This window comes from Micromesistius poutassou (assembly GCF_964030765.1).
Source record: "Micromesistius poutassou genome assembly, chromosome: 4".
NCBI classification, from domain to species: Eukaryota; Metazoa; Chordata; class Actinopteri; order Gadiformes; family Gadidae; genus Micromesistius; species Micromesistius poutassou.
Genome location: NC_140274.1, coordinates 8,795,703 through 8,823,584, shown reverse-complemented (window position 1 = coordinate 8,823,584; position 27,882 = coordinate 8,795,703). Strand labels below are relative to the sequence as shown.

At 45.1% G+C, this 27,882-nt stretch overlaps 1 protein-coding gene across 1 annotated transcript in view; it reads right to left on the bottom strand.

Moving 5' to 3' along the window:
* Nucleotides 1–515: 515 nt before the first annotated feature.
* Nucleotides 516–27,882, bottom strand: part of lsamp (limbic system associated membrane protein) — a gene marked incomplete at its 5' end in the record, with an annotated part of 143,740 nt that continues 116,373 nt past the window's right edge. The window contains 4 exons of the mRNA XM_084466325.1: nt 516–740; nt 1,929–2,077; nt 8,703–8,823; nt 9,988–10,119. Of these exons, the coding sequence (XP_084322451.1) occupies nt 646–740; nt 1,929–2,077; nt 8,703–8,823; nt 9,988–10,119 (497 nt within the window). The 3' untranslated portion in view covers nt 516–645. The remainder of the gene's footprint in view (nt 741–1,928; nt 2,078–8,702; nt 8,824–9,987; nt 10,120–27,882) is intronic.

Sequence of the window (27,882 nt, the reverse complement as noted above, 5' to 3'; positions counted from 1 at the left end):
GAGAGCGCTCAAACCCCCCCTCCCCCTCCAAGTCCAGCAAAGACCAGACTCGGCAGGGGGAAAGAGAGAGAGAGAGGGGGTGTTTTACTAAATCTAGATTAAAGAGCAACCGTGACTGCAGTCCTTTTTGAAAAGAGCACTGCAAGTGATGATCTTCATGTCATTCACTTCACTTAATATCTGCACTAAAACGCATGGTCTGTCGCCCCCCCTCCCACCCCCTCCCCCAACTTCATTGTTATTAGTAGTATTAATCCACCCCCCCTACCCTTTTATGGTTCTTAATATCTAAGCAGTGCATTGTTGTAGTACATTAAGGTTTTGTTGAACAAGATAATGCAAACAGTCTGGGACAGGGGGTGGCTATAAGGTGTGTGTGTGTGTGTGTGTGTGTGTGTGTGTATGTGTGTGTGTGTGTGTGTGTGAGTGTGTGTGTGTGTGAGTGTGTGTGTGTGTGTGTGTGTGTGTGTGTGTGTGTGTGTGCGTGTGCGTGTGTGTGTGTGTGAGGGAGCGGGAGGAGGAGTCTGCGTGGTAGGTGTTGGTTGGTACTCGGGAGCAGTAAAGACTTCATGGGGGGAGGTGTTGGGGAAACGGATGGAGGCCACAAGGAGGTGGAGGAGGAGGAGGAGGAGAAGCAGGACGGTATTAACACTTGAAGAGAAGGCAGGCGATGCAGGCCAGCATAAGCCACAGTGATTGAGATACGGAGGTAGAGCCGTTGTCTTGCCCCATCCCAGGTCCTGCAGAATAAGAGAGAGCGAAAGGATAGGGTCATGTTGTGCAACCTCAAGTGTCGTGATCATTGTATAAAGAAGTAAAGATATTTTGGTCCTGGTATATGCATACCGGCCTGAAATCATTTAAAGAGCTTAAAAACGGTGATGATTCCTGTTTTATTTTTCATTTATAAGATAAAAAGATTACTTCCATTATGTAAATAGTTTTACAGATAAGCAACTGCAATTCATAATAGGTTTTATAAATTAAGGATGGGCGACATCTAGTGGTCAAAGGGAAGTACTTATTCATAAATAGATTATATGTTTTTGATATCAAAGAGGACAGATATCTGGGGTCTATGGGTCTGAGAACGCAATTAATGTGCAAGCAGAACCGAGAAAGAATCATGCATTTCAGGTTCAGGAAGAAGATGTCTCGCAGGCATTTGAAGTAAACATTTGGATTTGCTGATCAGCACAACACTGACATATAATCAATGCATGAAATAAGCTGGCTCAGTGCATGAGGATGGTCAGTGTGTGTAAACACAAGTGTACATTATACCTTTTTATCCAGACCAGGCAACATCGAGTGTGAGGGCTACCGTAAGGTTAACTCTTATAGAGGGACAGAGTGTGTGTGTACAGAGTGTGTAGGCTACCGTAAGGTTTACTCACTATAGAGGGAGAGAGTATATGTACAGAGTGTGTACGTTACAGTATACTACACACTATATGCACACTCTTAAACACTATAGGCTACTGTAAGGTTTAATCACTCTATAGTGATTAAACCTTACAGTAGCCTATAGTGTTTAAGAGTGTGCATATAGTGTGTAGTATACTGTAACGCAATCTCACTATAGAGGGAGAGTGTGCATAAAGTGTGTAGTATACTGTATTGTATACTCTCTATAGAGTGTGCATAGAGTGTGTCATGTACTGTAATGTCATCTCTCTATAGAGCCTAATAGTGTGCACATAGAGTGTAGTGTACTGTAATGTAATCTCCCTTTAGAGGGAGCGTGTGCATATGGAGTGTGTCTGCTACTGTAACATATACCCAGCATGGGGGGATGTGTGTGTGTGTGGACTACTGTGCACTGTGCATGTGTGTGCTCTGTGCATGTGTGTGTGCTCTATGCATGCGTGTGTGTGTGTGTGTGTGTGTGTGTGTGTGTGTGTGTGTGTGTGTGTGCGTTTGCTCACTATAGAGGAAAAGGCTGGCGTTCTGGATGCCCAGCCGGTTGGAGGCCACGCAGGTGTAGTTCCCGTAATCCTCCTCGGTAACGTTGGTGATCATGAGGATGGTGGTGGTGCCCAGGATCTGTATGTTGACGGCCTGAGAGTTGGATAGCCTGGGGAGGAGGAGGAGGAGGAGGAGGAGGAGGAGGAGGAGGAGGAGGAGGAGGAAGAACACACACACACACACACCGGGTTATGGAGTCGTGACGATGATAGATAAAACACGCACATGCACCCGGGGCGCGCAGAGAAAAGGCAGAACGGAGGGCTAATGGTCGTATCAATGTTCTTCTTTTCAGAACAGTTTCATGAGGATTGCCGTCTCACAGAGAGAGGGTCGGTGAGAGATCGGTTGATGTTTGCGTATAAGGGAAAATAACTATTATTACCCGGTCATTAAAATCCCATTAACTCACACCACTATAAGTGTTCCGGGCAAATCCATCGGGGCTGGTGGGCCAAGAAAAGTGGTGTTCTGCTCAAACATACTCAGTTCACCACCAATTAGCTGCTTGCTGTCTGTCTGTCTGTCTGTCTGTCTGTCTCTCTGTCTATATACGTATCTATGCCCACAACCTCCCAAACAAACTGCAGCTATACTTTCCAGTACAGTAATTATCTATTGTGGCTTTAAGAAACGTGGTGAGCTAATGCATTGTTGATCACTTAATACAAACTCCATAGCTGAACCCTTGTGCAGCTGCGTACGACCCCTGTGACCCCTCAGTGTGAATGGCTCCTGTCAGGACCTCCAGCAGGGGAAAAGAGCCTCCAGATGTTGATTTGGTATCACAGCCTTGAATGTCCCTGACCGTTTCCGACCCCTCGCCTTCATTACCCAGTGGCCAATCTACATGTATTGATTAATGTACATACACAGCACGGGCACAGGCACGTGCACAAGCGCACACACATAACAACACACACACACACACACACACACACACACACACACACACACACACACACACACACACACACACACACACACACACACACACACTAAACAGCTTCTCCCATACATTTGTACTGCAGTGATTCCATTGAGAATGAATCACCTTAAATTCCAGTTCCGTAACTACCGGCTGTTAAAGTCATCTTCCTCTGAGAGGGAAGAATGTTAACCAATATATAATATATCGTCTTTACCATTCAAACTCGGTATTTCTCCTTTGTTTTCATCCAAAGAATCCAAAAAAATTGAGATGTCCTTTATTTGTATAGGAAGTTAATGGATGTTCAAAAGGTCATGCCAGTGCAAGCAAAGGCCTAGAGATAGCTTATTACTTTTATATCATATAATTATATTCCATAATGAGTTTTCCTTTTGTGCCAACATACATTTTGTGAGAGCAGGGGTTAGGATATATCTTAGTTAAGTTTTATGAAAGACTCATCCTTCACATTAAAAGTGCCCTACTCTTGTCTACAGAGTATAAGTGCAGAGTTGTTTTTTGATGAGAAACGATGAGGATGATGATGATGCTGCTGCTGATGATAATAATAATGATGATGATGACGACGTCACAAAACACACTCTTATCGCACTCTTATTTTCCGTTGCAGTCCGCTGTTTGCATATTTGTGATCCTAAATGAAGACGTGTGTGCTGCTCACCAGCCCTTCATTACCAGGTCGGGGGGATGGGGGGGGGATGGGCTGGAAGACCATCCCACTCTGTAAAGATCAATGATTTCAACATGCATCCAGACAGTTTTTTTCGAACGGGAGATAAATCAATACACCACTGCTGACGCGGCAGGTTGTACGTCTGTGATGAACTGCGCCCGGCCCGCGGCTCGACGCTGTCCCGGCCCCCAGCCTCATCTCCCCACCCCCCCGCCCCCCCGCCAAAGAACACATAATGGATGTGCTTGTTCTGGGCTGATTGAGACCTACGCCGTCTTGAATGGAGCGGAGCAAAGTTATTCAGCATCCGACACCTTAATCCCACTTAAAGCAGGGCTAATGTGGTCATCCTAACAGGAGGCTGGCAGCGGCGCCGGTTCATGCTGACAGGCAGGACGGTGGATTTCCATTAAAGACAAAGACAGAATGAACGCTCGGCGCGGGGAAGCACGATTCAGCCGACGAGGGAGCGGGAAGGTGATAAAGTGCTGAGGTCCTTCCCATTTCTACATAATAGTGTGTGTGTGTGTGTGTGTGTGTGTGTGTGTGTGTGTGTGTTGTGTTGTTGGGGGAAATCTGTGGATTTATGTTTTTGTGTGTGTGTGTGTGTGTCTGTGTGTGTCTGTGTGTGTTGTGTTGTTGGGGGAAATCAGTCGATTTATGTTACTGTATGTGTGTGTGGTGGGGGGTGTCATTTGAGTGTGTGTGTGGGTGTGTGTTGGGGGGGAGGTTAGCATCTTGTGCCAGGAGTTGGCTCCATATAAAGTGTGCCGTCCTCAAGGATAAGAACAGTGTGTTTTTTTTGTGTGTTTATTAGGAGCGGCTGTACGTTTAGGCGTTGCTTTCTGCTCATCAAGCATCCTACATCCTACATTATAATACAAATTATAATGTAGGATGGCCTGGTGGCTGCAGACAAAGATTAAGCAAGCAACAAGGAGCAGGTCAGAACGGCTCCCATCCCCGCTCTCCCTCAATTCAATGGAAAGTCTGGAATCAAAGCTCTGCATAAGCAAGCCGCTGGAGCGTTTAAAGGCCATTGTTCAGTTTACAAGACACAAACTTGGTCCAATTTTTCCCTCAAAGCTCAGGGTACTCGTGGTTTATTTTTGATTTTCAAAGTGTTAATTTTAACTTTACCCTTCTTTGGCATATCAAAGCTTTTCGGGCCAAAGCTTTTCCCCCCAGACTCCTGCGCTGAGGTTCATCCTCGTCTACGCCTAGCCGTGCCAGCTTCTCCAAGCACAAAAGGCCAGAATACATTATCAAAAAGTTGGCAGGAATACAGCCACCTCTTCCCTCCGTCTACCTGCAATAAATCGAGAGGTGAAAAAAAAGAAAGGTGCTAATAATTCTGCGTGCTATTATCCCATGTCTCAGACAGAGGGCAGCAGTGCACTTCAACGTGCGTCTGTGTGTGTGTGCGTGTGTGTGCTTCCGTGTGTGTGTGTGAGAGCGAGCGAGACGCTTTGCGTTTGTCTCCGCGTCGACTCGCCGCACAGAAGCGTAACCTTGGACCCCCGACTGAAATTATTTGACCCTTTTATTCTATCGGAGGTCAGACGGCGGCGGTGGCAACGCTGGGCGCTGGCGTGGACCACCGCTGTGGAGCAGAGAGCGGCGGGGGGGGGTGAAATCACACGCATGCACGCACACACACACACACACACACATGCACACGCACACGCACACACAGTTTTGATTCTGTAGCGAGTGGGCGTGTGGTTTCGGGGCCATCTAAAGTAGGTTATCAACAGCGGGGAGTGACAGGCCAGTTATGCTTGGAGGCTGATGATAAATGAAATCAAGCAGGGAGTCCTGCTGAGACGTGTAACCTGGGAATGATTGAAGGGAACTGGGCGGCTGTGACAGCAATCACGCACCGGCTGACAAAACAACAAACACATCTGTCTGTCACGCTGGCTGACAACTCACTGCGCCTTCCCCCCGTGTCCAACGTACAGATGGGCGGGAGCGCACAGCACAGTAGGGGGCGGATCCAAATTTGGCGAACAGGGAGTTGTCAATTGTTCCCTTTCTTCTTATTTTTTTTTCTTTTGTTTAAACAAACAATCTCAGAGTGGCGACGACGTAAATCTTGCGAAAAGGACTTTAGCCAACGTCGTCGTAGCTATGCAGAACTGGGGATATTTATTTCTCGTATGAAATGCTTTAAATGATGATGGGAGGATCAAGTGAGTGGAGGATTGCGAGAAAAAAAAGAAGGAAAAAAGCCAATTAGCAAAGATGAAGAGGGCACGAAACCACACAGTAAAAATTGGAGCGGATTTCTCTCACTAGGACCGGAAAAAAATAAGTGAAAACACTCCACCAAGGTTATATCATGTGCCTTTTGGGATTGGCTTTTCTGAGACACGCAAATCTACCGCTGAGCAATCAGCCCATGGTTAGCTAGCGCCAGCAACACCCAGAGCCCTGTATGGCGGGCCGAGCGGAGAACAGAGGTGTTTCATCATCCTGCACCCCTACCAGAACACCAGATGTAAAGGAGCATGGGGCCGGGAGCGAGCAGAACATTGATGTGGCCGCACAGGCCCGGCTGTGAGAAAGAGTTAGAGAGGGTGTCCGCAGTGAATCACATTGGACCGCAGGCTAATTGGGTTCATAGTCACCGTGGGAATCGGAGAGGGTGGCGGGGGGGGGAGGCGCTGGATGCTACGACTGTCGCTGTTGCACTGTGCGTCCCCGTCACTGTAGAGGTGGTCGAGGACACGTGCTCGGGTGGAGAGGAGGTGCTCCAGTGGATTTTCACCTGTTCTGATCCATACCATCTGAGCCATACCCTCCACCTCCCCTTTCCTGCCTGGTGGTGCAAGCTGATGTTTGGCTGTCGTGGGGGGGGGGGGCGGTGGTCCGCAGTGTTCATGTCACAACTAGGTTAAGGACTCCTTGGGCTGGGCGTTCTTCATTTTGGTGGCCGCCTGCCCAGTGCCCGCCCAGTTGGCACCTCACTCATGGGGTTTGACATGCTGTTCCTGTTCAGGATCCAACCCCCCCCCAGCCCCGCTCTACCCCGGGGGGGGGTGAGGGGGGGTGGGGTGGGCCTCTGGGCGGCCCGGGCAGATCTGAAGTTCTGCAGCAACTTCTCTTTTGTCTCAGGGCTATGTTTTAGTTTCCTTGGGCCACTACCACTCTATTAACGTCTCCTTTGTGGCAGACTCTGGACCACTCGGAGGGCCGGGGTGGAACATGGAGGTCTTGGCAAGGGGTTGCGCGTCTCTAGGGCGGCGGTGGAGGTTCTGGTTTGCTTCCTAGCATGGCGGTTTCTCTGGATTCTCTCGTGGTGCATTGTGCTGTTTCTTATTAATCACAGGGAGGCTGGGCTCCAACAAAAAGCAGGTGCTGTTTGGTGTGTGCCATCAAGGTAAGGCTGATTAGTAAGGATTTGGGCACATAAACAGCCCTCGCACTTCAACAATTTAGTAAAGAAAGCCCACAATAGGCTTTGGCTTATTAAAAAGATGGTGTGGGAGAGGGACTAAAACTAACTGGCCAAGCAAGGATAAGTGATAATATTATGGTGCATTAACACCATCGTCCAAGGACAAAGCACGATAATATTTCCCACCGAGACAGAGAAAAAGAGGGGGCCATGAACAGGCGTTGAGCCAAAACTCTCCAGGGGACAAAACAACTGAGATATATGAGGCTGGGGAAAAATACTCAACAACAGATAATGCAAAATACTTCAACCACCATAAATCTCTCATTTCAAGAGCTGCCTTGATAGGCCCATTACTTCAGAGGCCGACACTTTTGATAAGGCTTGTGCCTCTTCTCTAATGTCCCTCTTTTCCAATTTTTTTGGAGTTTTGCTGCTGTGATTTAATCTGAAATGGAATTACTGCTTGCGTAACTCTACAGGTGCCATTCCATTTCAATGCTCCTATTCCCCAAATAGAGTCGCAGCGGTCACTACACGAGAAGCCATATCTAGGGTTATTAAACGACAAGCGAAATTGCCATCGCCTTTTGATGTAACTCAGTTTCTGCCGTCTGGTAGGAGGCCGACATGGTTTCCCTTCCCTCAACCATCTAATAGACATGCCCTTGTTTGGAGTGTATAGATTCACACGAGCACACATGAGTGAACTCATAGTTGAATCAAATCACAGAGACAGCGCCATCTATGGTAAAACATTTTGCTGCAAAAACAAAACTATTTCTGTAATGCCTCTGGGCTCTACAATTGGTCGTAAGGAGCTGATCAGAAGGTCAGAGTTTTAATAAACGCATTTAATCGTACCTATTCTACGAATAAACAAATGATTTTTGTAACTGATGAAAGTTTAAGCAAATTCGTTTTTAAAATTTTCACTGACAAAAAACTATAAAAGAGGAAAGATGTGGTGTGAAGTGTTATGAGAATGACTAAATTGTTATTAATTATGTTCTGGCTACACTGGCCTCTCTTGGCCAACTAATGTGGAATAAACTGTGTGAAGAATGAGTAAGCAGGTGATTTAGTAATTAACACTACCTTCTGATTGACATCGCCAAAGTGTTGCTGTAAGTTCAGATTGAATGTGACAAAAATATACACAAATATAAGTATGACTTTGTGTGTGTGTGTGTGTGTGTGTGTGTGTGTAGCGTATGTATCAAGGTAGGCTTTTTTATTTTTATTGCAAAGGGGTATTTATTGCTCTTGTACTATATCTGTCCTGGAGAAAAAACAGTTTCAACATGATGTGTGCTGCTCTCCTTTCTCAGTCTCCAAGAGCGTTGGTCAGAGCCTGCAGCACCGCAAGTGATGCATTGTGTGTGCGGGTACGTGTGTGTGTGTGTGTGTGTGTGTGTACATGCGTACATGTGCGTGTATATGTGTGCGTGCATGCATGTGTGTGTGTGTCTGTCTGTGTGTGTGTGTGTGTGTGTGCATGCATGCGCGTGTGTATGTGTATGTGTGTGTGTGTGCATGCATGCATGCGTGTGTGTGTGTGTGTGTGTGTGTGTGTGTGTGTGTGTGTGTGTGTGTGTGTGTGTGTGTGTGTGTGTGTGTGTGTGTGTCTGCGTGTGCGCAATTGTGGTGGGCGAGCGTTGCATGGATCTGGGTTGGTTAGCGGTGGCGCGGACACGGGGTCTCACCTCTTGTCGTCTCTGTACCACTCAAACTCCGGTGTGGGCACCGCCGTGGCGTCGCACTGCAGCATCCCCATGCGGCCCACCTGGGTCTCAGAGTTCTGGGTTTTCTTTATGGCCGGAGGGTCTGAGGACACACACACACACACACACACAGATAATAAAACATGTGTGCACACAAAGACACCAGTGTTTGTAATAACGCCGTTTAAAATAACGGCGTTAGGTAACGCCTTTATTTTTTCAGTAACGGGTTAATCTAACTAATTACTTTTTCCGTTGTTACAACGCCGTTACCGTTACTGACAGTTAAATGCGGTGCGTTACTATGAATTGATTGAATAAACTGCGTAATCCAAACCCCTGTCGCCACACAAACTGATAGTGAGGAGACAGGATGGTTTAACAAAGAGATAAGCGAGGCAGAGTCATGTTTCATGGTAGCCAATCGGAGCCAGTGTTTTTACACACAAGCCAGGATACGCGTGCCACACACACACGCACACACGCACACACAAACACCAAACAGATTCGATGAAGCAGTAGAAATGGTGAGTCCGGAGCAATCAGATGAAAAGTTAGCATTTTCAAGGTGGAGATATAAGCACTACTTCAAATTCATTGAGGTCAAAGGCAATATCGTTATCGACTTGTGTTCATAATATGCATGTGTCCCCCTGTTAATATACATCGCCATGGACTGTATTATGTGTTACATGTTAGTTTGCGTGTGTTCATTCATGCAGCCCCTATGGAAAAAAAATCCACAATCTATGCTATTTCTATGCAGTTTCACTCATATGAACAATCGTTGACATCATAATATTTAAATCAGTCTAATCGTTTGCATGTTTGTGCTGTGTATAGCCTATGTGCGTGTGTAAGCGTATGTTGCAGTTCCGACCTGCCATGGCACGTCAAAATAGCAACACCAACTGCGCTATCCGCCACTGACTTTAGACTAGGTATTTCCCGGTCAGTTGCGCAATTGTACTGCCGCAATGCTTAGATCGGTAAAATAGCACCAGGTATTATTTGCGCCGGAAAACGCCCCTGCTTTTCGCCGACACGCCTCTCCAGGCGCAAGTGTAGTGGCGCCTGGCCACTACACACTAGGGGAAAATCTGCTTTGCGCCGGGTGCAAACTAGCAACGACACATGCGTCTGTGTAGAAAGTCAATTGTGTCTGTCAGAATCGATCATTCTGTCGTCAACTGACTTTCAGTCAGTTGACGACAGAATGATCGATTCTATAACGATACAAGCATGAATGACATCCAGCCATACTTACAGTTGACGACCACGTTGACGTATTTGACGTCGGGCGTGGCCACATCGTTGCTGGCCTTGCACTCGTAGCGTCCGGCCTGGTTTCGCATGATCCCCGATATGTCCAGGTACTCCTCTCCATCCAGCGGCTCAGCTGCCCCGCAGACACGCCAAGGAACACACCGAGGAACACAGGAAGGAACACAAAGGACGCAGGTTAGAGAACCGTGTCATTACACCGCCCCGCCCCCCCCCCCAACACGTTTGACTTGAGTCTGGTAATGGCTCTCATTGTTTTATTAACAAGATGAACAGTAGCAGCGGAGTGATTGGAATGGACTGGAACCACGGGACACTGAACTTGGGAGACTGACGGATAAAAGGGCTAGCTTATTGTATATTATGCACCCATTAGCCATTCACAGGGCAGTCTCATTGTCTCATTTGATTCTGGAAGGATCGTTTATTAACGGTCATGACGTCCTGGTGATCTACGGATATGTCACTGAGAAGAAAAGGCCAGCCACGCCCACAGCATTCATGGTGGGATATTAATCACTACTGAACCAAAGGGAAAAGCAGCAGCACAATGACTACCAGGTTGGTTAATTTCATGTGAATGATTTACTCTTACGTCAAAACTATTGCCTAATGTTAATTGTTAAATTAACATTCAACAAAAGACTCTCCTTTTGTTAAATGTCAACAAATATGCATTACAAATTATCTTTACAGTGGCCTTTTCAGAGGTCTTAATCATGTCTGTGAAATTAAGTTCATTCTTAGAAAGAATATACGCATTTTATGTGCTCAGGATTTCTATGGGTTTGGCCTTTACAACAGAGTGTTTACACACACTTCAAATGAAGATGATTGTGTGCAAATTGATAAAGAGTAACATAACATGACAACGTGTTTCGATAAAGCCAACTCTGAAGCTATTTTCTCTGGATACACAATTACCCTCTGTGAATGACAGCAAGTGTGTCAGAGGGCACCTATATATATACTGTATATGTTTACTTTATATACATACATATATATATGTACTATGTATATAAAGTAAACATACTGTATATATACTTTACATATATACTTTACACACATATATAAATAAAGAAAACACACTGTATATATGCTTTACATATGTAATTATATATACAGTATATATACATATATATACACATATACTTTACTTATATATAGAAAACACACTGTGTATACCCTGTATATATACATATGTCAAGTATATACATATATACTTGACACACACACACACACACACACACACACACACACACACACACACACACACACACACACACACACACACACACATATATGTATATATGCCTTAATTTCTTTACTCCCGTACTCAAGAAATGCACCGCAGCCCGGGGACCAGGGGAGCCAGAGGTAAATAGCAGTAGAGTTTCTCACTGCAGTAAATGTCAGTGATCTCACTTGTGTTCCAACCGAGGGGCCTTAAGCTCTGGCTGAGGCACAGTGCCCCGGGAAATGAACCAACAACTTCAGGGGCTTGGGACTATAGGAGGTTAGTTGAAAAACTTGCTGTTCTGCTTTGGTGGACAGACCACCACAACCGCACACACACACACACACACACACACACACACACACACACACACACACACACACACACACACACACACACACACACACACACACACACACACACACGCACACACACACACAGCCCAGCCATGTCCCATAAAGTATCTGTGTAAGACAACTGTGAAATATCACAACAAACCAAATTCAGCATGTCTGTATTATCACAGAACTGTGCTCCCAGTCTCTAGGGTTGCAAGCCTACACAATAATAAGGCCCATGCACAGAGTTCATGCTGCAATACCTTTCTTAATTAACCATCCAAGCCAGCCAGCAGGCTAACCCTTATATGGAATCAGAGTGACTTTATCTTTGTATGTTGCATAATGTTTGCATATTTATCGCTTTTGAGTTTCTTTGTTATTTTACCTCAGGATATGTATCATATGCAATGTAAGAATAAAAAAATCAACTGTCTCTAGTGACACATTCTGGCCAGGATGTTCAGTGCTATCTTTAACATTGCCTAGGGCACTTTGAAAATCTGCAGGTATGGTATCCTAAATCTTACTGTATTCCTACTTTTTGTGTCAAACTTTTATAACAAGTCTTGTGACTTGCAAAGTCTTCCTATCAGAGATTCTGCACGCTTCATCCAATCGTCATCCAATCAAATGTATGATTCAGGTGAACGTCCACTGTGGACTCTCTTAGAACATCGTGAAGCTCTGTGGTGTCGTTTGGTGATGACAGAACGTTGTGTGAGATCACAATCAAAGCCAGACGCAGACCCATTTCCTGCCGACTCGTGCCAACCGCCTGCGTGACCCAACTGGAGAGGGCTGTGATTGAGAATCAGTTGCCATGGAAATCCCTATTGAAGATTTCTCATCTTGCTGCGTTGGGTTTTTGGCACAGGAGTTTGGAGAACAAAAAAGGAGGGAAACGCAAGTGAGAGAGAGAGATATGAAGGAGGAGATCAAAAAACATGACAGAGCAGAAAGGACGAAGGGACAAAGGAGGCAGATGGGCGGAGGCAGACAATAAAAGAAAAGGAGGAGAAGACAAAAAGAGGAGGGAGGGAACGAGAGGAAGAGACGCTCGACGAGGAGTTACAGAGGCAGAAGCGATCGCGATCAAACACACACACACTCACACAAACACGCACACACACGGGTGTGAGCCGCACTCTCACACACTTATAGACGGAGCAACTCAGTCATGAAGGGAATGTGATTTGTCGCTTGAGGGACCAATAATTTTCGAATGCACAGGGTTGTTATTTTATTATTATAATAAAAATATATGTCTTGTGATTCGCTGTGAGGTCTTCAATGGGTGCATATTACATCGCATGCGATCTCCGAAAAGAAAGTGTTGGAGACTTTGTTCATCTGCTCCCAGAGAGGTTATAAGCAGGTGCATGCATTTGCAGCCACGACACAATTGTCGGCAGCTCGTCTCCAGCAATTATACTGCGTCAATCTGTATTACATGTATGAAAGCGACAAGAGGGCGTGTGCATATATCAGAGTACACACACACATACACACACACACACACACACACACAAACCACACACACACACACACACACACACACACACGCACACACACACACACACACACGCACGCACGCACGCACGCACGCACGCACGCACGCACGCACGCACGCACAAACACACACACACACACACACACACACACACACACACACACACACACTGCAATTACAAGTTATTGCATTTCTATCATCCTACCATTTCAGTGGAGAGAGAATTAAGATGGAAGAGAGAAATGGAGGTAAACTGGGTACAAAAACAGCAGGAATTGAAGCAATAAGAAAGAGAGTTACATGAGTACATGAAAACAAGCAATTGAAACAGGCGCAGATGATGTGGGGATTGGTTTGTTTGACTGTGTGTCGGTGGGCGTCGTCATGTGCACTTCTGACTTACTCAGAGTTTGATTTTTGCATTGTTGGACACAAAAGCACGGGGATGCACGCACAAACACATGCACACTCAGGCATGCACACACACACACACACACACACACACACACACACACACACACACACACACACACACACACACACACACACACACACACACACACACACACACACACACACAGACAAACAGACGTACACACAGCACAACACTCACACATATATACACACACACACACACACACACACACACACACACACACACACACACACACACACACACACACACACACACACACACACACACACACAAATAAACCATTCTTCATTGTATTCTGTATTGAAACTTTCCTTTTTGCTTTTTGTGGGGGTCCAGATACGAGGAACACAATTAGAATATTGAGCAAAACGTCGGCTTTATTACCTGCTAGACTAATGTAATTAGAATCGAGCAGCAGCAGACCATAAGATAGAATAAAATGGAGTTGTAAATAAATGAATCACACTTATTGGAGAACCGGCCACAATGCTGGAATTGGGCTTAAGGATCTAGGCAATATAACAAAGTGCCATTCTTCAGGATTGCATGGTCCATAATATTTAAAAATAGATATGTCTTGAAGCTGTTTCACCTAACAAGCTGAAGCCATCAACTGTGGAACCTAACTGTCATCGAGTCATTAAGGGATCAGGTTGGCCGGTTCTCATTGTATTTAAAATCACAAAGTAAGGGATAATGTCCAGTGTGCCAGACATAGTCGCAAAATAAACCCTGAAGGGGTTTATTACACGGCTAGTTACTCAATAAATATATATTAGGACACAAAATAGAAAAATAAAAAAAGATTTTATTGATTTAAAAAATACTGTATTACTTACTTGTTAGATTCTGTCTCGCGCTGCTGGTATGAAATGCTTGCCCTGGTTGCAGCTTTCACTACACAGCAGCAGGAGTTGGTTGGGCTTGAAGTGCCGAGACAGCTTGTACACAACCAAAACCCTGTCTGGCCTCATGTGGTATGAGACTGTAACCCATTACCTGGAAGACAATAGGATAGGGGAGAGGACTAACAAACCAACTCCAAAACTCCAGAAACCAGAAATGGTGGAAGGTTGGGCTTGGGGCTAGCAACCCCAACTCGCAAAATCCTACATGCTACAGAAATGTTGATGAAAACTAAAAAATCCCAAAGTCTTGGAAAGGAAGACTCTTCAGCGTCCCAAGCTAAAGAAAAAATGTCGACGCACATGGAAAACCGCAAGGAGACAGTGCGTCCGAAGCTTCATCTGACCCCTAGACGGCCCACCACCATAGCAACATGGAACGTGAGGACCATGTATGCAGAAGGAAAGACAGCAGTGATAGCGGAGAAGATGAGGAGGTACAATCTATCTCTCCTTGGTCTGGGTGAAACCAGATGGCTTCACACAGGGCAGGTCAAGCTGGCGAGCGGAGAGTCCATACTGTACTCCGGACACCCAGATGACTCTGCACCACATACAGAGGGAGTAGCATTCATGCTTTCCAAAGAAGCACAGAGGGCCCTTATCAGCTGGGAACCCATCAACTCAAGGATCATCACAGCCAGATTCCATACTACACACAAGAAAATAAACCTCCAGGTAGTACAATGCTACGCCCCCACCAACGACGCAGAATCTTCAACTCAAATGTCAAATCCACTCTACTTTACGGATCCGAAACTTTGAAGACAACCACCAACATACTCAACACACTCAGCAACCGCTGTCTACGACGCCTCCTGGGAATCTACTGGCCCAACACCATCTCAAATGCCAACCTGTGGGAACTCACCAAACCAAGAACCAATAGAGACCCAAATCAGGAGGAGAAAATGGAAATGGGTAGGCCAAAAAAAAATCAATTACAAAGCAGGCCCTAACATGGAACCCACAAGGCAAGAGAAAGAGGGGAAGACCTAGAGCCACCTGGAGAAAAACCACAGAACAGGAGATTAAGATGAAAGGGCTGACATGGCAACAACTGGATCGGAAGGCACAAGACCGAAGAGGATGGAGGGGTTTCATCGATGGCCTATGTTCCCTAGGGAACTTAAAGGCCTAACTAACTAACTAACTTACTTGTTAGATTGTAAGTAGTGTATATAGCAATGGTCAGTTATCTATAGCAGCAGGTTGTTATTCAGACATAATAGAACGATGCTATGATGCGGTTGACCAATAAGAATTTAAGCTTCATCAAAGCCGTGTTATAATAGCAGTTAATCCACACACAGTTGTGTGACGATAAAGTGCAAGAATGATTAGTTCTGTTGGCTCAGTCTAGAATAACATCAGTTCTTCAAAACATTTAATTATTTTCTAATATTTCTATAATTATATCGTCTTCTCAGATAAATGACAATATAACATTCTTGGAGCTGGCTTTGGCTAGGGAGGAGGCAAGGGGACTAGCGATCACCAGGGCATTCAAACTGTCAAACGCTTCCTCCTCTGGTCTGTGCACATGCTCATCGCCTCGCTGCATACAGCTGTGCACCCCTGCCTTCTAGTAGGCACATCAAATCCGTGTCATCAGTCACCATTAGACCCAGGACGCACGTGTCATCTGAGAACTCTGGCCGGATGCTGCTGCTGCTGCTGCTGCTGTTGTTGTTGTTATTGTAATTGCTATAGTGTTGTGACTGCTGCTGCTCCACTGGTTTAATGTGGAGTTTAAAGATACAGAAATCCCCGGGGGATCTCCTATTCCCTAGAGGAGCAGTGTTGGTCTCAACCTCAGACTGGGCACATCGGGTCAGGCTGACCCCGGTGGCAGTGGGCTGTGATTGGTCATAAATGAGTAGTGCAGTTGGATAGGGGGGTGGGGGGGGGAGGCTTATTCTCATCCTCTACCGCAGTGGTTCTCAACCTTTTTGAGTCGCGACACCCAATTTAACATGCACTGCTGTCCACGACCCCCCCCCCCCCACACACACACTAGGGCTGTCAAAATTGCTAAAAAATGACGTTTGAATATTCCCTCTGAAAAAAAACATATATTCAAATACTGTTCGAATATCTATATTTGTGCATTATGTCAACGACGCGCATTACGTCAATAACAGGACAAACTAATACAACGAGACATAACTACTTGTATAGGTAGTTTATTTAAGTTTAAACATATTTGACAAGAAGACCGCAGACCTTGCTCTCGCTCGCTCACTCGCTCTCTTTTTCTCTCGCTCTCTCTCGCTCCCCCTCACTCTCTCTGCGCATCCTGGTTTAAATAAAGAACAACAATAAACAAATGCTGAGTGCTGATCAAGAGTTTTGTGCAAGCAATTTAAGGTTCCGGCTCTTGTCACTTGACTTGTCGCTTGACTCTTGTCTGTTGTCTTGTAGTGTTCTGGTCGCCCACTCGCAAAGCAGACAGCCACACCGCGGCTGCCACGGGTGTGTGTTTTTCCACATTTGAATATTAATTTTCACATTTGAATGTCTGTTTTTCAAAACTATTTGAATATTTATTCAAATTTAGAATATTCGTTGACAGCCCAAGTGTCTGTATGTGTGAATGAGAAGGGCAGACATGAGACTAGTGGACAGGTTTGTTGTTGTTGTTTTGGTGTAGTTACAGTAACTGGTTTTGAGTAATAAAATGCCTGTTTGAGCACAACCACTCGTCGTCCTTCTAACGTCCGGTCGGACGCTACATATAAATAATAAATAAATACATTTCTATTTTTCCAAAATGATTTGGCGACCCCCAGAAATCATCTCGCGACCCCAATTGTAAGGTGGCCGAGAAGGGTCACAACACATGCAAATGCCACAACACCTGCATATACACAAAAAACACCTGCAAATTCAGAAAACACTTTCATCGATTACACAACACGTGCGCTGCAAATTCCAAAACACATGCATATTCAGAAAACACCTGCAAACTCAGAAAACTGAATTGATTTCACAACACATGCGTTGCAAATATTCACAACACGAGCAAATAGGGAAACAAACTACAAGTAATGACAATTACACCCAAAATGTTTCCGGGGGGACCATAATCAGTGACGGACCCATATCCGGTTGGCGGTTCTATTCAATTACGAACGTCTTCAGTCATTGGATTGCATAGATATATATACTAGCTGTGTTCGAAATCGTTCCCTATCAAGGATATAGTGCACTATATAGGGTGCTCGCCATTTTGTAGTGCTGTTCGAATTCTCATTGGTTAATTTCATTCATATAGTGGACTATAAAATACCCAAAATTTGAGTGAACATACAATGTTCTCTACATGTACTCCTGTATACCACAATGCAATGCGGGCGCATTTACTGACGCAAATGACGTTCAGAAATGTTCAGAGTAGTGTCCGAATTCTCGTTTGTTCGTTCCCTATATAGTTCACTATATCATAAACACTATATAGGGAATAGTGAGTGAGGGAATAGGGAAGGATTTCGAACACAGCTACTGACTAGATATCGCATTCGGCTTCTAAGCATGCGTCAACAATGCTGCGGGGTAACCACCCACCTGAATGAATGAACGTTGATGGGGCAGAGGTCCTTTCCCAGTCTAAATCACTCTAAAACGGCTTATTTTAAGGCAATATTCAAGCGGGTTGGTTTCTGACATAGGTCAGACGTGTAATGATAGTAAAAAAATAACAATTTAATTAAATTTATTTTTACTAGCATTACCACAAACACACATTTGACCCGACCCGATTGAAGATTTCCAAAAAAAAAAAAAAGTGGGTTTTAGAGTGATTTTGACTGGGAAAGGACTTCTGTCGACATTCATTCATTCAGGTGGGTGGTTACCCTGCTGCAAGATGGCGGCGGCATTGACGTATATGTTCCACTGAACAGTGCAGCTCAGGCGATATCTAGTCAGTATATATATCTATGATATCTAGTCAGTATATATATCTATGATTGGATTGTGCTACAATAGGTACGTGTTTCTCTTTTATGACAGACTTGTCGATGTGCTCTGTTAACGAAGTGGTTTTGTGTGTTTTCAACATATTAAGTCATTGTCCCCATAACGTATTAGTCCATGCAGATAATTGTTGTTATCAGAGCACATCGATAAGTCTGTCATAATAAAAGAGAAACACGTACCTCTTGTAGCACAATCCAATGACTGAAGACGTTCGTAATTTAATAGAACCGCCAACCGGATATGGGTCCGTCACTGATTATGGTCCCCCCGGAAACATTTCTGTTGTCATTACTTGCAGTTTGTTTCCCTATTTGTTCGTGTTGTGAATATGTGCAACGCATGTGTTGTGAAATCAATGCAGGTGTTTTCTGAGTTTACAGGTGTTTTTCTGAATTTGCAGGTGTTTTCTGAATATACATGTGTTGTGGAATTTGCAGTGCACGTGTTGTGTAATCGATGAAAGTGTTTTCTGAATTTGCAGGTGTTTTCTGTATATGCAAGTGTTGTGGTGTTTGCATGTGTTGTGACCCTTCTCGGCCACCGTACAATTGGGGTCAGGACCCCAAGGTTGAGAATGGCTGCTCTACCGGACGGTGATGAAGAGGAGGAGGAGATCGGGTTGGCTTTGTGGCTCTTGAGATGCTTAAAGTGTCCAAGACGTACATTTCCACATATTTCATGATGTGTTTCATAACACACCATGTAACAGTAACACATCGTATTTTGAAAAACTCCGAACTCAAACTTTTGCCAGTCGCCTTGCCTGATTCTGGCTCTCTGCCTCTCTTGGTTCCTTTTCTTTTTTCTTTTTCAGGAGCCGCCCGATGCAGGCCCACCCTGCACAAGACAATGGATTTTAATTGCTATATTTCTCAAACACACTTGACGGTCTACTTTTGAATCCTCGGTTGCCTTTTGGATACACCAGGCGGTTTTGAGTGAGGGATTTAGCGGTGCGAGGGGGCGGAAGGCAGCCCATTCTGCTCACACGCCTGCTCTGTGGAGATTTGCATTGTACGGGTAATTTTGTGTCAACAAGTTTTCTGTGTCAAGCATACCACTCAGCAAGACGGAAGGACCGCAATGGGAGGAGGTAAATATAAGCACCGACTTAGCACCCCCACCAAAATAAATAAAGAAAGAAAGGCAAGCAGGCAGTCAGACAGCCAGCCGACTTCCTTTGGCAACTGGGTAATTCTTATTTGAATATCCTCATGCATCTTTCATCGGCGTCACTTTACCACGCTGCGTAACATTGCATGTTTTGGAAAATGCTAATTTATGTTAAACTGTTGATTTTGGGAAAATTCAGAGTTGTGTTGCATGAAAGATCCTGCAACAATTATTTTGTTTGGTCTTTTAGATTTTTGTTGCCAAGTCTGACTGAATGATATGTTTGCCTGTGTTTGTGCTTGTGTGTAGGTGCGCATCCCTTCCATTCGTCGCACAAATGAGTGGCTAGGAGGGTATAAGCAGGAATGCATATGTGTTTTATGTGGGTTGGCCTTGAGATTCAAAGCTCCTGAGAATAGCGGGTCTAAGTTTCTGTTTAGAGAAGGTGAGACCTAAATAAAGGGTCAGTACAATGTCAACAAATGTAAGCAACTCCTCTTGTCAAAGTTTACTTTACCACTGCAGAGCTGTGCAGTGCTATAATACATAAATGGCATGAGATCACACACATTGAGTGAGTCTTTGTCATACTTATGGCTCATGTTGACAGCAGCTTGCCAGACTTCATCCACCACGCACCACTCCACATATATACACCACTCCTGCATATCACCACAGGTGATATGCAGAACTCTATAGAACTATATTCTGGTGATTCAGTACATAATGACAAGCTGCAATGAGTAGAATACAAATGCACCCTTCAAAATATTGAGCTACGATTGACCTGCCAATCTGATACAAGGAAACATCAGACTTTTCAAACAAGAAGAAACTACTTAACCCTCTAATAATAACAGCACATTTGGGGATTTTGAATGGGCAAGTGGCACAAGTGGCAGTGTGATATTGATGAATAACTCCTATTTTGTTAGTGTATGCTCCAGTGGCTTGATCACAAAGGAAGAACTTTCACAGCCAGACACAAACCATTAGCCCCCACTGCTGTCGCTAGCGGTGCAGAAAAAAACAGGTGCTTGGAGCTAAAACAAAATGGCTGTTTATTTGCCGCTTCTTGAGCCGAGGAAAAGATACGCACAACCAAGTGGCACAGCTGGCTGTTTTGCAAGCCCTGTCAATCCTCTTGCCTCTGCTTGTACTCGTTTGCATGGCTGGCGGATGCATCGTTTAGCTAGCTTACATTGCAGGTAACACCATGGGTAGCAGTCTAATTTATTTGTTTGTCAATTTCTTTCTGGACCGTCACTTTATGAGAGGATTTATTTTGAATGAAATTACCAAACCGCTTCTAATGACGGACATTCCATCCAAGGCTGTATCTTTGACATCTTTTTCTTACTGTTCAAGCTTTCTGTCATAGCAAGCATAGCAAGCATTCCATTCAAAATGGATTCAATAGGCTATTTGTCCTGGAGAAAGGGGCTTTATGTTGAAAAGGCAGAAGAAGATTGAGCGGGCAATGAATGAATGACATGAGCATGTGTGTGTGTGCATGTGTGTGCAACTCATGTTAAAGTTCTGATGACCTCAAAAATATTTACAGTGCTGAAAGTGCAGCACTGTTGAACACAATTGGATACACATTTATAAGAGATCCATAATTGCATATTTACAAGGAACAGCAGAGTGTTACAAAACCAGGCAAAAGCTGACCACCATGAATATCTCTTATTACAACAATGGTTGTATTGATCGATAACCTTCAGACAAACTGTTCCAGGATTCAGAAAGGAACCATTCAACCAAAGTGCAAACTGCAATGAAAGGCCATACCTTGACCACAAATAATATTGGCCACTGGGCCAAAGGCTGAGGCTAAATCCTTTACCACAGTGGATTCAATCTGGTGTTTGTCCAGGTTGTGGAACCGTGGACTCATGTGCTCCCATCGCAAGGGGACATGGAAGTCTGCCAATCATTTGCGAAGTTGAAGGTGGTTTCTGTCTCAAAGGCATGCCGTAGGTGGCCTGTGGAGCCAGCTATCTTTGCTCAAATGGTGCTATGTACATTTCCGTGTTTGAAGTAACACTCAATCCTCGTTCAGGGGGGTTCTCTGTAGAACTCAGATCAACCCCATCTCCCCGCTGGTGAGCAGGGCTGTAGTCAATGGGAAGGTAAGTTTTGCCTTTAGCTCTCACCCCGCCACTTCGGGGGGGGTGAGATGAAACCTCTAAATATGTGATGATGTAAACAGTGTGAGGTCTTATATAAACGTGTCAGGGAGATGGATGATTTTACTTTCTTGAATTCGGATGGGGTCAAATAACATCTCTCCTTCATTTTGCCCCCTCCGAATATTCTGTGTTATGGAAGAAATATTCTCTGAGAATTTCATTTGGATTTGGTGCTGTGCTTTTACATATTCCTAACTATCATTTGAAGTATCTCCTTTTGAAATCAAGCAAACAAACCAGAGATCTCTTGCGTTCACGTTTTCAAGCGGTGCACTTTATGTGCTCTGGTATATTTTAAATACATTTAAATATCTTAATATTAATGGCACAAGGGTGAGGAGGACAATTTCATATGTAGCTAGGTAAAAATAGGTAGCATTGAAGAGGTTTCAGAAAATAACCTCTCTCTTGTTATATATATAACATATTTTTGAATACTTCAGAATGGCATCTTGAATGCAAAAGTCATACAGGATTATGAGGAATGTCCTCCATTGGTGGACAGAGGTCCCTTTGTCCACTGATTCTGAGCCCCATCGCGTCCCCGCCCTGCTCCAGCCACATGTGCAGAGGGGTAATGCAGTAACGTTAAAATAAAAAAGAAAAAAGAAAGTGCCTGTAAAAAAAAAAGTGCTGAGGCTCTAAAGACTGGTGACTTCAAACAAAAAGGTTGCCTCTGCGTTTGCCAGCCCAGCAGTGAGTGGATGTAATGACGTCAGGCGGACACGGTGCCAAGCTGTGCACAGGGTGCTCTGTGTAGTGGCTGTGAGCGCCACGGATCCAGGGCCAGCTGCTGATGGCGCCGCACGCAAGCAAACAATTCAAACAGTGACAGGAAACAGATCCGGGGCCAGTCAAAAGACGGAGGAACAGCTGTCCTGCAATCCCCCAGTGGGCCGATGATGAAGTTATTACACATAAACCCGCACGCAAAGAAGCCAACACCTGTACGCGTGCACGCAGGCCGACACACGCGCACACACATGAAGGCACGCACGCAAGCGCACACACACACACACACACACACACACACACACACACACACACACACACACACACACACACACACACACACACACACACACACACACACGCATGCAAACACAAACAATGCAAGAATGTGGAGCTTACAAGGAGCTGTCACATGTAACTCGTGACAATCAGCAACCCTGTCAGTCACTCTCTCTTTCTGTGACACCCAACAGAGGCCTGTGAGCGTGAGCGGCGTGCACATGCATCTCAACCGCCCACTCCAATCCACCACCATCCCTACGGACACACAGACCCGTGTCTAGTGTGTGTGTTTGTCTCTGTGTGTGTGTGTGTGTGTGTGTGTGTGTGTGTGTGTGTGTGTGTGTGTGTGTGTGTGTGTGTGTGTGTGTGTGTGCATGCATGCGTGCATGCGTGTGTGCGTGTGTGTGTGTGTGTGTGTGTGTGTGTGTGTGTGTGTGTGTGCATGCATGCGTGTGTGCGTGCGTGTGTGTGTGTGTGTGTGGGTGTGGCTGTGTGACACTGAGCTCCATCTCCCCAAGACATTGAGAGATGAGGCGTGGGACGGTAAAGTGGCTGCTGTCACACTGTGCTGCAGGGAGTGATAGGAGGGCGAGCGAGAGCGAGGGCTAGCGAGAACGGAAAAAGGACCCGGATACACACCGGGTCGATGGACAAGGGCAGGGGGAGAGCATGAGGGAGAGGGTCCGGGACAGGGACAAGGAGCGAGAGAGAGAGAGAGAGAGAGAGAGAGAGAGAGAGAGAGAGAGAGACCTGTCTGGGCGGAGACGTGATAGAGCATGGATCTCACTGCGAGAGTGGTGTAGGAAGGATGTCCCCCCTCACCAACCATCTTACCCCCCCCTCACGCACTTACCCCATCCCTCCAACCCTGGCCTCTCTATGTTATGGCTTCCCACTCTGATTAAATCACAAGGCCTCGGTGGGTGGGTGGCTGTCCAAATAACAGGGTTTGGCCCAATGTCCCTGCTGCGCCGTTGTCCCCGATGCCATTAAAGAGGCTGCCCCCAGATTTATAGTCCGCAGTGAAGGTTCAAAGCGCTTTGTGTGAACGAACAGGCCGTCGGCCGTCCCATGGTTCCACATTTCCAAAACAACAGTGTTTTAAATCAATTATTGAAGGGGAAAAAAATCTTTTTTTTTTACCCCTTCCAAGGGGAAAACAAAAGAGAAAGCATGTTAACAGCTGCAGATCATCCACATTCTACCCCCTGCTAGCCCCCAGAGCGACCGCTGCCGAGCCTTTGCCCAGTGGAGGCCGGGGGGCATGACACCTGCAGGGGGGACGGGGATGAGGACGGGGGGGGGGGGGGGGGGGGGAGGAGGGGCTGGACGAATGGGCAAGCGGCGCTGCTCATGGGACACCAGATACCAGCCTGTCGGGGGGCCTGGCCGGCCTACTTTAGCTGCAGCAGCGGCAGCGGCCTCTCCAGAGGGCCCAGATGTTTGTGGTCACGGTCAGGAGGAGCGGCGCCACCCATGAGAGTCGGCCGCGGTCCGTCGGCTCGGACCTGTATAGTCCCATTACCCCCGGGGGAGTCCCACGCACCCCGGAACGGATAATTGAACATTAATTAACGACCGGCGCTACAACGGCTAAGGATAAGAGTGATTGCACATCTAATGAAACCGAGCCATTTGCATACTAAAGCACCATTTGTCCTCCTTTCCGTCTTACTTTCATTTAGCCGGTCCCACCTGTTCCATTCCATCCCCGAGGCAGGGATGACTTCTCTCTGCTGCTCCTGTTTCTCTCCGCGTGGGTCTGGCTGATGCCCGAGGGAGACGCGCTGGGAGGGAGCTGTGTGCAAGGGGGCGGGGGGGGGTCATGCAATTTTCATACTTCGTCTAATTTCTATTTCGGTGTTCCCGGAGGCATCCAAAGAAGAGTTATCGGCTTGACCCTCGTTTCAAAATCTATCATCCCGTCCTCACACACCTGTAGAGGGAGGCAGCGGTCCACCCCTTGTCTGCCTGGTCTGACCTCCAAGGCAGGAGAATGACTCGAGGGCCGCAGGTGCGTGCTAACTGGGCAGACAGAAATACATGTGACAGGCATACTGCACCTGACTCCACACACATTAACCTATCTGCACATCCTGCTGACTGCATGTCCTTACAAACACTATACCTACCTCTTTTTCTCTCTCTCTGCTCACCCCCCTCTCTTTACCATTCTCTCCCTTCCAATCCCATCTCTCTCTCTCCATCTCCACTTTCTCCATCCTCTCTCTTACTCTGCCACTGCCACCCCCTTCTCTCTCTCACTCTCTAACTCTCTCTCGCTCCCTCTCTCCCTCACCTCTCTCTCTCTCTCCCTCTCTCACCCTCTCTCACTCTCTCTCTCTCTCTCTCTCTCTCTCTTTCTCTCTGTCTCCCTCTCTCTCTCTCTCTCCCTCCCCCTCTCCTATTGATCTGAAGTTTGAGCGACCCTCTTGTCAGGTCAATATCCACCATGGCGCCCACGATGATGGATGCCGGATCCAGAGTTTGTTGAGTTCAAACTACAAGACGATAAATATAGGACGCACTCCCTTTCGCCACGGACATTGTGGTATATCATTTCTTTTTCAGAGCGAATAACTCACGGTGACTGTTGGCCTATGTATTTATGCTTTGGTTTGTTTCTTCTCTTTCTTTTGCACGCACCTAATTACCATCCTATATATGACCTTGGTTATTGGGCAGATCCAAACAGAGCAATTAAAATCTAATTTTCCTCCCGGTGGGCATCAGCAGCGGCAATAACAACGGCAAACAGAATAGTAATGCTAGCGAGGAGAGCGGAGAAAGCGCAGCATCTCATCTGCGGGCCCCACAGGGGGAGAAAAAAGCCATAATCATTGTGGACACCTTGAGGAAGGCTGCCATTAACAACTCCGCCGTAAACAAAGGTACGGCAATTTAGACAGAGTCACAACACTCTCCAACTGTTTCCGACGCCTCTTCTGTCACTCAAGTCATTAAGAGGTTTTTTGTTGTTATTGTTGTTGTTGTTGTTGGTGGAACACTTGCGGTGTTGTTGATTTTTCAAAAATAAGTAATTCATTATTTATTTTCCTATTTGACCTCTGAGAAAAGAGGTGCCGCAGAGAAAACTTTACAACGCAACACTCTCCGGAGTCGACAGATTGTTAACGGCGTGAATTCTGTCGACTTTCAGGAGCTGGTACATCAGAGCAGCTACTCGCTTTTTAGTGCCTGTGTTTGTCAGCTTGGTTCGTTATAGCTTGGCCTTTTCCGGCTTTATCGGCCTGATTTACATTAAATTATTTATCACTTGCTACTATCGTCCACATATATAAAAATATATATACATATATCTATATCCCCTGGGAGAAATTGACTATGACATTTAGTCACGTCAGAGGATAAAAACCCAGGCACCCATATAATGCCACACTATGAGTCTGTTGAGACGATGTAATGATGGAACATGGTGCCATAGGTGACAAACCACAGATACCCTTTGAGGGGAGATGGGCAGGTCACAGATCCCTTCAAGTAAATCAGGAAAATACCTGCGGGAGCCAAAACTGGACTCAAAACCCACCTTTTCTGTTGTGTTTTCTATCTGGCTTAGCCTCTCCCTTCCGCCCCTCTCCCGCCTATAGGCACTACATGTATAAACATAAATAAATAAATAAATAAATATATATATATATATATATATGTGTTAGCATATATTGTGTTTATATATACAACCAATATAAATATATGTATATCATTGTTCTTATGTAAAGAGTAAAGAGTAAGAGTCTTTGAAATGTTGAATTGATTATTATATTTATAATTATTATAAGGTAACATGTAGAGGGGCTGGGATTATTGTAATATTGTTTAAGACTGTAAAGCTACATTAGCATTAGCTTTTCCTATTCATAATAAAAATGCACAAAGATTGTTTACAACTTTGTTAAATAAACCAATCCGCATTGGCGGACATTCATCTTGTTTTCATTGCAAACTTCTAGGACTGGCAGATAGTGCCGTTATTTAGGTTAATTGAATATATATACATATATATATATATTATATATATGTATATATATATTCATTTTATCATCATTTTATTAAATCTATCATCACACACACACAAACACACACACACACACACACACAAACACACAAACAACCGTATAAACCGTACAAAACAGAGTTTTGCTTTTCTTTCTCATTAAAACGAACAAAATGTACTAAATGGACAATGGCAACACAAATGATGATCTGTTCAGCACTGTTGCTGTGGCTTGTTGCTTCTCAGGCTTGACTACTTTTTAATGGTCCTGTCCTATTTGGACATTTTTTACTAAATTGAAGTCAAGTTATGTGATGGAAAGGCAGGATATAGCTACGTGAAGACAAATGCTCGCCTTCAGAGGAAATATGCTTCTCTGTCTTTCGTTCAGGACGAAAATACAAATGACACTTTTCAGCAATGAAACATGAAAAACATGAAATGATGAAGTGGAGTCTTTACAGCAACTGCTGGATAGCATCTCCCCATCCATTATGTCTTGAAAGTCCTTCTACGGATATGCTTCTGTTCATTTTAGCACTATTGTTATGCACAGTGCCATTCTCTGAAGCAGATGCCAAGCGTATCTACTGTGTGTGTGTGTGTGTGTGTGTGTGTGTGTGTATTTACTGTATGCATACTGTATGTAAACACACATACACAAACACACACAAGGACACTACATATCTATCGCATATCTATAAATAAAGATACACTACTTTATACTTTAACTTATTATTTTCACGAACAACCCCAAAAAGACACAGGGTTGTTTCTCATTGTTTTGCAGATATTCTTAAAGTAGCACAGTAAATCTATTTAAATATTCTCTCTTATTTTTCGTTAAAAAGGCAACTCCTTCTATTGGTCTCCAGAATAAAATCCCTCACAATGAAAGTGACATTGCTAGTATTTGAACTACTACTACAAGTTATTCCTGTTCCTGGCTCTCTGGTTGCGATGGATGGCTCACTGTTGGCATTTCAAACCCCATTTGAAGCTAGCTGAGAGGTTTAGCTTCAAATGACTGTAATTCAGTGTCAGACGAGTTGTGTACTAACTCAAATGTGTGTTTCTGTGTGTGTGTCTGTGTGTGTGTGTGTGTGTGTGTGTGGGGGGGGGGGGGCTGTG